The sequence below is a fragment of the Silurus aristotelis genome (assembly GCF_946808225.1).
Source record: "Silurus aristotelis genome assembly, chromosome: 25".
NCBI lineage: Eukaryota > Metazoa > Chordata > Actinopteri > Siluriformes > Siluridae > Silurus > Silurus aristotelis.
In genome coordinates, this window is record NC_139598.1 from 9,238,448 (window position 1) to 9,252,868 (window position 14,421).

Below are 14,421 nucleotides of genomic sequence, written 5' to 3' on the forward strand. Positions count from 1 at the left end.
AGGAGTGATGAGGGAGGCAGCTAGAAAAGTACTTGGTGTGACATCTGGAAATAGAAAGCAAGACAAGGAGACATGGTGGTGGAATGAGGAAGTACAGGAAAGCATTAGGGGAAAGAGGTTGGCAAAACAGAAGGAGATGCGGCAGCAGGTAAAAAGGGATGTGGCGAAAGCCAAGGAAAAGGCATATGAGGAGCTGTATAAGAGGTTGGACACTAAGGAAGGAGAAAAGGATTTATACCGATTGGCCAGGCAGAGGGACCGAGCTGGGAAGGATGTACTGCAAGTTAGAGCAATAAAGGATGGAGAGGGAAATGTGTTGACTAGTGAGGAGAGTGTGTTGAGAAGGTGAAGGGAGTATTTTGAGCAGCTGATGAATGAGGAAAATCAGAGAGAGAGAAGGTTGGAGGATGTGGAGTTGGTGAAGCAGGATGTAGATAGGATTAGTAAGGAGGAAGTGAGAGCAGCGATTAAGAGGATGAAGAATGGAAAGTCGGTTGGACCAGATGACATACCGGTAGAAGCGTGGAGATGTTTAGGAGAGATTGCAGTGGAGTTTTTAACCAGAATGTTTAACAGGATTCTGGAAGGGGAGAGGATGCCTGAGGAATGGAGAAGGAGTGTGCTGGTACCGATCTTTAAGCATAAGGGAGATGTGCAGACCTGCAGTAACTACAGGGGAATTAAGTTGATCAGTCACACCATGAAGTTATGGGAAAGAGTAGTGGAAGCCAGGCTGAGAGAAGAGGTGACCATCTGTGAGCAACAGTATGGTTTCATGCCGATGAAGAGCACCACAGATGCCTTATTTGCTTTGAGGATGTTGATGGAGAAGTATAGAGAAGGACAGAAGGAATTGCATTGTGTATTTGTGGATTTAGAGAAAGCGTACGACAGGGTGCCGAGAGAGGAGTTGTGGTATTGTATGAGGAAGTCAGGTGTGTCAGAAGCATGTGAGGGTGGTGCAGGACATGTATGAGGACAGTGTGACGGCAGTGAAGTGTGCAGTAGGTACGACAGACTGGTTCAGGGTGAAGGTTGGACTGCATTAAGGATCGGCCCTGAGCCCTTTCCTGTTTGCAGTGGTGATGGACAGGTTGACGGACGAGGTCAGACAGGAGTCTCCCTGGACTATGATGTTTGCAGATGATATTGTCATTTGTGGTGAGAGTAGAGAGCAGGTTGAGTAAAGCCTGGAGAGGTGGAGATATGCGCTGGAGAGAAGGGGAATGAAAGTCAGTAGGAGTAAGACAGAGTACATGTGTGTGAATGAGAGGGAGGGCAGTGGAGTGATGCGGTTGCAGGGAGAAGAGGTGGAGAAGGTGGAGGAGTTCAGGTACCTGGGGTCAACAGTGCAAAGTAATGGAGAGTGTGTTAGAGAAGTAAAGAAAAGAGTGCAGGCAGGGTGGAGTGGGTGGAGAAGAGTGACAGGAGTGATTTGTGATAGTAGGGTATCTGCAAGAATGAAAGGGAAAGTTTATAGGACTGTGGTGAGACCTGCGATGTTGTATGGATTAGAGACAGTGGCATTGAGTAAAAGACAGGAGGTGGAGCTGGAGGTAGCAGAGCTGAAGATGTTAAGGTTTTTGTTGGGAGTGACGAGGATGGACAAGATTAGAAATTAGTTTATTAGAGGGACAGCACATGTAGGATGTTTTGGTGACAAGGTGAGGGAGGCGAGATTGAGATGGTTTGGACATGTGCAGAGAAGTGACATGAATTATATTGGTAGAAAAATGCTGAAGATGGAGCCACCAGGTAGGAGAAAAAGAGGAAGGCCAAGGAGGAGGTTCATGGATGTGGTGAGGGAAGACATGCAGGTAGTTGGTGTGAAAGAGGCGGATGTAGAGGACAGGGTGGTATGGAGACGGATGATCCGCTGTGGCGACCCCTAATGGGAGCAGCCGAAAGAAAAAGAAGAAGAAGAAATGTACACTCACAGACAGATTTAATAAGAACACCATTATATGTGTTCATTTAAGCAGATATCCAGGTCATTCAATCATATGGCAGTAGCTCAGTGCATAAAGTAAGAATAAAATAAAATAAAATAAAACAAAATAAAATAAAATGTAATTTATGACTAACAGTGCCTGAAAAGTTGGTTTGAGTGTTACAGAATATGCTCATCTGTAAGGAGTTCATTACAGTATTGCACACTCCTGATTTATTATTACTGTAAAAACACTACAGTTTTCTACATGAGTAGAAAAAAAACATTGCAAACCTTCGCACAATATCACACTTGCACACGTGTCATAACGACACATTTTTTTTAATTCCTATGTCTAATCCAAAACTTCCAAACTGTAATCCAAAACTTGAATTCCTAAAAATCTGATCAATCAAATGTTTTAAAATCAATCAAAAAAAGATTTATACCTCCCCATAAGTAAAATAATTCTTCAATATTTATAAATAGACAGACAGAATAAAATTCAACCTTAAAACTCCCATACTGTTTAAATAATAGCAACAAAATATTGCAATCCCACCAAAAATGGAACTCTAGCAGACTCGGAACCATGAACAAACTAAAATAATTATATATTTATATGATAATAATAAAATTAGCATCTTGGGATGCTTTGCCAAACTTTCATTGTAGCTGTATTCATTCAATATTTTTGTCAAAGTCCATGAATTAAAACAAAGTCTACACTTTATATAAAAAAAAAAAAAAAAAAATTATGATTTAAATATTCCACCAAGGAAATAAGGGCTATACCTCACAGTTACAGTATGTCCATACCTATGCCAGGCAGGCAGCAGGGGGTAGAGGAAATGACTCACATTATCCTTCATGGTGTCTTTAGTTATTTTGCTTCCTGGCCAGTTTTTCAGCATGACTCACCCTTTCTAAATACTCAGTCTTTAATAAAAACAAAGTTTCTACTTTAGGAAAGTGGGATTGTGCTAAAGCACATCTTGTATAATCTGGATACAATCTTGAGTCCTTCAGAAACTAATGTATTGCAATGTTAAATATTTAAGTTAATATCAGTACATCAATAGCTACACTTACAGTTCCTATAGTATTGCACTTCTAGTGTTTAATAGCATGTTGGCTCTGCAGACTTTCAGCCTTAAGCTAAAACATCTGGCTCAATAAACCCTTAATTGTTGAAACAAATGTGCTAAATGAAGGCTAGATCCATCAGCAGTAAAGCAGTGAAGAAAATAGGTTATGTAAAAGCTCTTCCAGCAGGGCTTTCACACGGCAGTTTAGGACAAAACAGAGCATTATTTGAACGAAAAAAATTGGCATGTGAAAGTTATCATTCTGCCAGGAAAGTGCACTTTGGTACAGAACTTGGGATTATTTGTAATATGTTAACTAATTCGATTGCACTGAACTGTTACATAATTCCTATGAATACACTAAATGGACTATTGGGACACCTGAATTTCCAGCAATATGTGGCTGTTTACCAAACTGTTACCACAACTTTGGAAGCACACAATTGTAGTGTAGTTCTTTGGATGCAGTAGCATTAACTTTTCCCTTCACAAATAGGAGACCCAGACCTGTTCCAGCATGACAATTTACTACAGAGCTCACTATAGAGCTCTGACCTTAACCCTATTGAACACTAGGCCTCCACACCCTACATCAGTATCTGACTTTACTAATGCTCTTATGGCTGAATGAGCACACATCTCCACAACCACACTCCAGAATCTAGTAGAACATCTTCCCAGAACAGTGGAGGGTGTTATAACTGATCCATAGAGTTTATAAATTCATTTTCCTACACTTGTTTAGTGAGTAAATTAGCCTGTGCGTGCATTTTAGCTGATGGCACCATTAATTTCCATAAATTTCCATTCCAGAAAGTTCTGGATCAGTCCTCTGTACTCCCTGTCATCATCATCTGTGATCAGGCCGACGATGGTAAAGTTATCAGAGAACTTCTGCAGGTGACTGGTTGCTGAGCTGAGCATGAAGTCTGCAGTGTAAACAATGAAGAGGAACAGAGCTAGAACCGTTCCCTGCAGAGCTCCAGAGTAGCAGACAACTAGAGCAAGAGTGTAATCTGTAATCTGTGTATATCTGTATTTTCGGGCTTTTTTTCTGTTGGTCGTCTCCACCTACCAACCACCAGCAAAAAAAAAAAAAAAAACTAAATACACAATACATAATAGACCTAGCAACTATTTTTGTTCCAAATATAAAAAATATATTTTCTTTAAATGTATGTAATTTTGTGTTCTTGGTTTATTCGATAGTAATACCTTGTTGAGAGCAATCTAATAATATTTAGAACATTATAATACGAATTATAATTTTAATTATTAGAGAAGAGACAGAGACTACAGGACCCATTACACAGTTCATTTAACAACAATTTCATTGTTTAACATGTACATTAAAACTGCTAAAAATACATTAGTTGTGTTATATTATAAAATCTGGCATTACACTTTGCAGATACACTGGAGAAAAGATTGTATTTTAAACATACAATGTGAAAATTCTGTTTTTAAAGCATTGCAGGTGTTTCGCCATTTGGTTCTGCTACCTCAGCAAGTGTAGTTTAACAGTTAAATCAGCTAGTTTTGTGGAACTGGAGGAAAGCCTTAAACCATTAGCTAACAAAGCTGTTCTTTTCCTTCACAACTCGTACTGTAAAAGATGTATTTATTTAAAAAAAAATTTTTACTGTTTTTGGTGAAAACCTTTTGGCAAAAATACATAGAACACATACACGGGATCCCACATACAACTACTATGACTATTAGTAATAGCAGTTGTAATATCACTAGTATAACTAGTACTATTATTTGTTATACTACCATTTTGATGATAATACTGTTAAAAAATAAATTTTTATCAACAATATTTTGAAACTTTAGCCTTGCAATACTAGCAGCGTACCAGTAAAGCTTGCAAACCTACTGTGTAGTAAAATGTGGAAGCATATGTGTGTGTACAAGCTAGTGTTGTTACCAGTCATGCAAAAGCAGGATCGTATGTCTCCACGCAGTAAGGGCTCTAGCCAGAGCTTTTTCTGCTCCTCAGAACCAAACAGATGCAGCACCTCCATGTTCCCTGAATCTGTCTCACAGTCAAAATAAAATAGATGTTTAATTAACTGCAGTGATCTCTCTCTCACCCACACATACACACCACAATGGTAAGAAAACAAGATCCAAAAAGTTCTGATTTACAATTTTAGTTCTGCTTTCATCTGCATTAACAGAGATCTACACAGACCTGGAGCCTGGCAGTTGAAGACCTCAGGGGCATAGAAGCATCGACCAGTTTCCTCAGCAATGTAGCAGTAATCCAACTGAGAGAGTTCACTCACTGCAGGCAGGAACAGATTCCACAGTCCAGCAGCACGAGCTTTCGCCTAAACACACTCCATTTATTACCACAGGACAGGTATACTCATAAAATACTAAAAGAATGACCTCTAATACAAAGGAATTGCTTATACTCATTATGGCATTATAAACATTATTGCACTCTGTGTGCTTTTACCTTTAGTTCTTCCAGCACAGCAGGTGTTTTCCATCTTTCAGGGCCATTGTAGTGTTTAAGGTAATACTCAGTAATTTCCTAACACAAAAACAGTCTGCAGTTAAAGACTTGCCCTGGCTGAGGAATTGTGTACCCAAAACATTCTAAAAGCTCTGATGAATAAACCTCATTAGCTGGCACAAGCTGTGCCAAGTATACAAATGAAGCTTGAAGCAACTATCTATTCTGCATGGCTACTCAGTCTTTAAATCTATCTATTACAATGCAAGTGTTATAGCTCTTTTCTGAAAAGCAAAAAAGGGCAGCAACATATACCACAAAACCAGGTGAAGGAGTGATATTCTCAGACATGTATCAGGTGCAATGTTACATACAGGAGAAAACAAAAGCTAGACACAGAGAGTCGTACAATATGTGACAAATACAAGTGCTAATTATAAGGAATGTAAATCAGGTTCAAAGCATTAATGTAATGAGAGTGCCATGATCATATGGAAAGCAAAAGCATATAATCTAACAGCAGGCTTCAACTGTAGAAACAGTATCAAATATTTAACTAGTACTACTGAAATTTAATACAGAACCTTATTATGTACTACATGGCTGTTTGAGTGTGAATGGAACTAATGAACTGCACAATTGCACTTAATAATTGCCTGCCACACAATAACTTACCATAAGCAGAGGTGGAAAGTAACAAATTACAATTACTCACATTACTGTAATTAAGAATTTTTTTTTTTTACTTTTTAAAGCATATGTGTCAAACTCAAGGCTAGTGGGCCACATCTGACCCGACGTACAATTATATTCGGCCCGCGAGATCATTTTATATAGATCTATTATTATTGTTATTAATGGCCCGGTAAAATTAAGCACTGTTACACAAACTACAGATCCCATAATGCAGTGCTTCAGCCCTGATCACTGACATATATGATGTAGTGAAGGCATTTCAAGTGAAGCTGCTTTTATGGGAGACACAAATGCACCAGTGCAACCTGCCTCACCTTTCCTGTTGCCAAGTAATGTTGAACAAAGTCGGCGCAATTGTGTTCCAAAATGCGCACTTTGCTGATAAACTGAGCGCACTGCTCACTGAGTTCGCACGGTGCTTTGGTGACTTTTAAGCACAAAAAAGGAATTTCGAGCTGCTTTGCAACCCATTTTCCGTTGACATGGAAACTGCACCTGTACAGATTCAGATGGAGCTGATTAAACTGAAGTGTAATGGGACACCAAATTCGTAGTAGGACAGTGGAGGGCCTAAACAGTTTATTCTCTCCATTCCTGAAGCAATGCTCCAGCCCTGTCTACATGCAGCTCGAACCTTGTGCATTGTGTTTGATAGCACAGATCTGTGTAAGAAGATAGCAAAGCTTCTCACACAGATCTGTGTGAGAAGCTGATCCCAGTGATGAAGATTAACAAAACAGCAAACAGGGGTCGTCTCAATGATGACCACCTGCAGTCCATCCTAAGAATCTCCACAACACACGACCTCACACCAAATCTAAACAAACTTGTTGCCACAAAAAAAGATTCCAAGCATCCAGCTCTGACAAAATGGCATAAGAGCAAAGAAAACAATGTTTTGATTTGTTGTTATTTTAACTTTTGCTAAAAAGCACAAATTCTATTTATATTTTCAGGGTATTTTTGCAGCATGTTCATATTTAAAATTTGTATAATTTTCACAGTAGATATTTTTATGGAGAGCAAAATATTTATAGTTATTCAAAGTTTAAGTTTATTTTTAATAAAATGGCATAAGAACAAAGAAATCTGATGTTTATATAATTGTTTTTCTTATTTTAACATTTACTTAAAAAAAATTTCCCAGTTTTTTTTTTTGCAGCATGTTTATATTTCTAACTTGTATAATTTTGACCGGAGAGCAAAGTTTAAGTTTATTCATTCTGGAATACTATTCTGTTTTTTGTTTTCATATGTACAGCGGGGAATGCCCTCATATTATTGAAGGCAGGATGAATGGAGAAATGTACCGGAACATTCTGGATAAAAATCTGCTGCCATCTACCAGAAAGCTGAAAATGAAAAGAGGGTGGACATTTCAGCAAGACAATGATCCCAAACACAAGGCCAAGGAAACAATGAAGTGGTTCCAAAGAAAGAAAATCAAGTTGCTTGAATGGCCCGGTCAATCACCTGACCTAAATCCCATAGAAAGAAATGAACATCAAAGAAACATAAAAGAGGCCCAAGGATCCTTCAAGATTTAAAGACCATTTGTGTGGAAGAATGGACCAAAATCACTCCTGAGCAATGCAGACGACTTGTCTCTCCATACAAGAGGCGTCTAGAAGCTGTAATCACCAACAAAGGCTTTTCTACGAAGTATTAAATAAAGTGTGTTCAATACTTATTCTCTGTGTCATTTCACTTTATTTATTATGACTCAACTTTTATACTTAAATGTTCTGATTTCTTTGTATGACTTCAATATTTGGCTTGATGGCTACATCTGGTGGAAAATTTGTCAATAGCCCACTTAGAAATCCCCTTACTGATATGTCAAATACTTATTTCTCCGCTGTATGTTAAAAAAAACCATTTAGTTTTAGTGTCTTCAATAAATGTTTATCCAGTTGCAAGTGTGCTTTGAGTTTTGGCCCCCTGTGCAACTGAGTTTGACACCCCTGTTTTAAAGTATTTTTTTAATCTGTAATTTTACTTAAGTATGTTTTGCTTTAATTGTTGTAGTTCACTATATTTAAAATCTATCCATCACTGAGTAAAAAAAAAAAAAAGAAAGAAAATTTATGCAAAAATCACACCCTGAAAACTTACTTGCATAGAATATTTTATTACTCTTTCCACCTCTGACCACTAGTAATCAATGTGAAACAAACGTGTGGCCTTATTTACAGTGAGGAAAATAAGTATTTGAACACCCTGCTATTTTGCAAGTTCTTCCACTTAGAAATCATGGAGGGGTCTGAAATTGTCATCGTAGGTGCATGTCCACTGTGAGAGATATAATATTAAAAAAAAATCCAGAAATCACAATGTATGATTTTTTTAACTATTTATTTCTATGATACAGCTGCAAATAAGTATTTGAACACCTGAGAAAGTCAATGTTAATATTTGGTACAGTAGCCTTTGGTTGCAATTACAGAGGTCAAACGTTTCCTGTAGTTTTTTACCAGGTTTGCACACACTGCAGGAGGGATTTTGGCCCACTCCTCCGCACAGATCTTCTCTAGATCAGTCAGGTTTCTGGCCTGTCGCTGAGAAACACGGAGTTTGAGTTTCCTCCAAAGATTCTTTATTGGGTTTAGGTCTGGAGACTGGCTAGGCCATGCCAGAACCTTGATATGCTTCTTACAGAGCCACTCCTTGGTTATCCTGGCTGTGTGCTTTGGGTCATTGTCATGTTGGAAGACCCAGCCTCGACCCATCTTCAATGCTCTAACTGAGGGAAGGAGGTTGTTCCCCAAAATCTCGCAATACATGGCCCCGGTCATCCTCTCCTTAATACAGTGCAGTCGCCCTGTCCCATGTGCAGAAAAACACCCCCAAAGCATGATGCTACCACCCCCATGCTTCACAGTAGGGATGGTGTTCTTGGGATGGTACTCATCATTCTTCTTCCTCCAAACACGTTTAGTGAAATTATGACCCAAAAGTTCTATTTTGGTCTCATCTGACCACATGACTTTCTCCCATGACTCCTCTGGATCATCCAAATGGTCAATGGCAAATTTAAGACGTGCCTGGACATGTGCTGGTTTAGGCAGGGGAACCTTTCATGCCATGCATGATTTTAAACCATGACGTCTTAGTGTATTACCAACAGTAACCTTGGAAACGGTGGTCCCAGCTCTTTTCAGGTCATTGACCAGCTTCTCCCGTGTAGTTCTGGGCTGATTTCTCACCTTCCTTAGGTTCATTGAGACCCCACGGTGTAAGATCTTGCATGGAGCCCCAGTCTGAGGGAGATTGACAGTCATGTTTAGCTTCTTCCATTTTCTAAAGATTGTTCCAACAGTGGACCTTTTTTCACCAAGCTGCTTGGCAATTTCCCCATAGCCCTTTCCAGCCTTGTGGAGGTGTGCAATTTTGTCTCTAGTGTCTTTGAACAGCTCTTTGGTCTTGGCCATGTTAGTAGTTGGATTCTTACTGATTGTATGGGGTGGACAGGTGTCTTTATGCAGCTAACGACCTCAAACAGGTGCATCTAATTTAGGATAATAAATGTAGTGGAGGTGGACATTTTAAAGGCAGACTAACAGATCTTTGAGGGTCAGAATTCTAGCTGATAGACAGGTGTTCGAATACTTATTTGCAGCTGTATCATACAAATAAATAGTTTAAAAATCATATATTGTGATTTCTGGATTTTTTTTTTTAGATTATGTCTCTCACAGTGGACATGCACCTACGATGACAATTTCAGACCCCTCCATGATTTCTAAGTCGGAGAACTTGCAAAAAAGCAGGGTGTTCAAATACTTATTTTCCTCACTGTATTTCTCTACAGCAATGTACATGAAAAATAAGTTTCTTTTCTTTTGTCATATTTTAGTAAGCACACCAGTATTCACAGTAGCTTGGAGACAGCAGCTGCTTATTTTGATTTTTTGTGTTCTTTATAATTACAGTGTCCCAAATTGAACCTACATTCTAGCAAATAGTCCACCGGTATATCAGTACACTGTGCCCCACTATTTAGGCACTGTATTCAGAAATAAAATGCGGATCATGAATACGGATGATCCGCTGTGGCGACCCCTAATGGGAGAAGCCGAAAGAAAGTTTTTATTCAGCAATAAAATGCAATTTTGTTATTCTTACTGAATTTGAATTAATTTACAGATTACATAATAATCCTCAAAAACACAGCACAATTTTTTTAATAAACAGTTGAGCTATTATTCAAACACGCATAAACAAAAACTTTCTGTTTTTAATATTTATATAATACAGTACATAATTTTTTAACAGACACTTTTGAAACAAATGCAGTTCTATCAAAGTTTGAAGCTGCTACAAAATTGACCTTTGGACTTACCTTCTGAGCAGGCAGTATGTGTTGCTTCATGAAATCTTTAACCTGCTGGAGGACAGCACAACCTTTAGCAGATTGGAGAAATAGCCTCTCAGGAATTTGTACAGCTTGTGAGGAGCTGCACACAAAACACACAAGTAAAAAAAATTATTAAAAACGTGCAAAAATAAATGAAATAATAATAATAATAGCATGTGATTGTAGCTAAAATCTTGTTTTATTAAAAACATTTTAACTAATGTTCTTAAATAGCATCTGTGTTAAAGGTCTATAGAGAAACTTCTGGCAAAGGCAACTAGGTTTTGGGCTGGAATATCCTGGTACAAAATCCATGATGCCAATAAGGCCCTCTGGAAGCACAAGCTAAAAACAGCCAGAACGTATCAACATTCACCACTACATATATGTATATGATAGTATGTGATCCCTTCCTGTGTATGAAGTCTCCTTTTCTAGCTAAACATCCTGATGATGTGCAATGACCAGGAAGATTGAAACGATGCATATGCTCAGCTGCTGAATTTATGATATGCTATATAAAGAATTTTGTGATAGTGTTTATAACAAATATTTTGGTAGTGGCTGTCTAGAAAGATTAATATGATACAAGTAAGAGCTAAAAACCCTAAAAGAGTACCTAAAATGTCACTAAAATGTGCTACCTAATTTATATCATACTGCCATGAAGGCATACATGTGGTGTTCCATGTATGAAGAAATAAAAACATAATAAATTAACTAATTAAAACAATTATAAGGAATATACTTGATTAGAAAAGTAAAACCTGACTACACATTGTATTTACAAAAAAAAAAGACAAAAATGAAAACCCATTTTTGTAATGTTAACGATAATAGAGTATTTCATAGTGTATAATAACTTTGTGCAAATCTTTTTTGAATATTTTTAGAAATAACAGCTGAATTATCAGCAGTAATTTTATTGTCGTAGTGAATATGGAAATTACCTGTGAGCGATCTTCAATGCCAGCTGAACTAAAGGTTCCACACTCTCTCCAAACTGTGCTGCATTTGGAGCACTGGCATTTCCTAGCAAAGACCTTGCATAAATACCCTATGACAGACACAGATTAAGGAGAGATCAATTTCAGCAAAACAATGCTCTCCCTGATTCTGAGATGTTCTGCCAAGGAATCTTGCTTAAGCGAAGATAAACATCACTGAGTTCACGTCCATGGATTTCACACATGCTGAGGTGTGGTTCAAGTTAATCTAAACACCCGCAGGTTATCAAAAACTCAGGATTCAAGATAAGAAACCCACAGAATATTGCGTACCTGTGCAATGCAGGCCATTTTAAACATGGCCAAGGCAATAAAGAAATTATGATGTGGAAGTGAAGTAGGGATTCCACAGCAGTGGCAGTAAATGGAGATTAAGTCTTCTGCAGAAGGGATGCCTGCAAGAATAACAATAATATTAATTTAAAAATATTATTTTTTAAGAACTATGCCGATGTTTGTATGTGTAAAAGTCATTTAAACAGTGATGCATTAAATATTCTACACTATAAGATATTAATCCAGTTTAGACTTGTTCTTGCTATCTGACCCAATACAAATGTTTCAAATTACAACTACTACATCAGAGTTATTCATTTAAAAGTTCCTTGTCCCATGTATGAGCAAGCAACCAGCTTGAAATAATGGTAAGTATAGTTAACATTTAATGCTTACTGTTTAATGATTATTAATACTAATAAACAGGACAAATAAATGGGAATCTCAACTCTAAAGTAACAGCTAAACTATCAAATAAACATGTCCATAATTTATGTCCTACGACTTTAAGGGGTCACATTTATTAAGGAATATATAAAACAAGTACTAAATTTGTGCACAAGATCATCCATATGCAGAGGAAAATTGATACATAAATATTTATTATATATTAGTACACACAGCAGTGGCCAGTGCTAAAATAAAAACATTTTAAATTGATATGCATGCTTCTATATATGGTAAACAATTCTCTGTATAAAGCACCACTGTAAACTGTTTTTGGTGCTGCTTGTGTCTTAGACATGGAGCATGTCAAAAAAATTAAAATAAAAACATTTTATTTCCTTAATTGCATGCAAAAGCTCTGTAATGGCAGTTTGTCAAAGTAGTTTCAGTGTAGCTAGCCAATTATCCTTAGCAGCCTGTAGCTAATTGTATTCATCTGTAGCTAAACTCATGAGTAACTTGATGAGTTACACCTATAAAGAAGTTTTTTTCAGCACTGTAAACTGTTATCATTTTGGTTATAAAAGATGTCTAACAAAAAACATGATTGCATAACAAAATGTGCGTTCTTGGAATATATATATATATATATATATATATATATATATATATATATATATATATATATATATATATATATATATATATATATATATATATATACACACACACTCATCATCACTCTATCCATCCATCCATCCATCCATCCATCTCTATCTAATACCCTCTTGTGTTGCTAGTATTTATTTGATATGAAAGATATGAGTTGGAGTGGATATCTGTAGAAAGATTAACATATAATAAAATAAAAAAATATACAGAAGAGCACACCCTCTGTCCCTGTAACTCCACCAAGAACAGAAATGATATTGAGATAGGTAGGGCAGTAATGCGGCATGAGGAAGTAAGCCAGATCTGCAAGTGGATGTCCAGTTGTGGATAGCTCCCAATCCAGTACGGCTAGCACTCTGGACTATAAACAGAAACAAGGACATGACATAAATAAACAAATAAATATTCATGAAAAACATTTTCAGAAATTATGTCCAAAAACACATATTTTAAACCTTTTTTTAATATATGTGTGGCAATGCCTTGATCATGAAAGAGCAATTTATAGTTTTTTCTTACATAATTATTTGAAGAATATGTGCCATATTATGACATTTCAATAATAATGCTGTGACTGCTAATGCTTACAGATATTACAAGTACTTTTGTACATCGCTCTGGATAAGGGCGTCTGCTAAATGTTGCAAATGTAAATGTAAATGTCACTGCCTTTTAAAGTCTCCTGCCATTCAGTGTAAGAGAAACTAACTGATGCATTTCATAAATTTTTTGCCAAAACAAAATTTTCTTTTTTTAGTTTAAATGCAAATTTCCCTTTTTCTAATTTAGTAGATTAGTTTGTAAATTGATGGCTTCAATGTTGATATTAAAACCTGAGAAAAACAAAAATTAATACACAATTATACTTTTGCTATATTTCCCACCCACATACACACTCCATTTTGGGAATAAAATCATTTCCTACCCAATACTGAGTATTACCTGAAGCTCTTAAAGGTACATGTGTTCCTAATAAATAAGCTGATAAGTCTACAAAACCATCTTTGACCAGTTAGTAGTACCTCTGTTGGATGGAATATCAAGTTGTCAATTCGAAAATCACCATGTACAAGGGTCACTTGGTCATCAGTGGAGGGCAAATTGTTGCTCAGCCAATCAGAAAGCTCACCCACTGCTGGAATGCTTCTGCTGGCTGAGGCTCTGTACTGCTTTGTCCATGTGGACACCTAGAAAAAGATATGATTATTGGTAGTTGGTAGGAGTTGGTAAATCAACGGTTAATGTGCTGAGCTACTGATCGGAAGGTTGGGGGTTCAAGCCCCGGTATCGCCAAACTGCCACTCTTGGCCCTTGAGCAAGGCCCTTAACACTCTGTGCTCCAGGGGCGCCGTATCATGGCCGACCCTGTGCTCTAAACCCCAGCCTATGAGCAAGTTGGCATATGCAAGGAAAGAATTTCACTGTGCTGTAATGTATATGTGACAAAGCTGAAACGATCCCTCAAATAAATTGAGTAATTCGATTACAAAAATTAATTGAGGCAAAATATTTTATTAATCATTTAGTCCGTTTAACTACAC

The 14,421-nt window shown here is 37.2% G+C and overlaps 1 protein-coding gene across 1 annotated transcript in view; it reads right to left on the minus strand.

The window, feature by feature from the left end:
- The window catches only part of acad11 (acyl-CoA dehydrogenase family, member 11), a 50,840-nt gene that overhangs the window by 31,005 nt on the left and 5,414 nt on the right, over positions 1-14,421 (minus strand). Inside the window, exons 5-12 of the mRNA XM_083529928.1 lie at positions 13,903-14,067; positions 13,100-13,241; positions 11,819-11,940; positions 11,489-11,595; positions 10,524-10,638; positions 5,486-5,563; positions 5,216-5,354; positions 4,949-5,056 (exon numbers count right to left, since the gene is read on the minus strand). Coding sequence (XP_083386054.1) covers positions 4,949-5,056; positions 5,216-5,354; positions 5,486-5,563; positions 10,524-10,638; positions 11,489-11,595; positions 11,819-11,940; positions 13,100-13,241; positions 13,903-14,067 — 976 coding nt within the window. The remainder of the gene's footprint in view (positions 1-4,948; positions 5,057-5,215; positions 5,355-5,485; positions 5,564-10,523; positions 10,639-11,488; positions 11,596-11,818; positions 11,941-13,099; positions 13,242-13,902; positions 14,068-14,421) is intronic.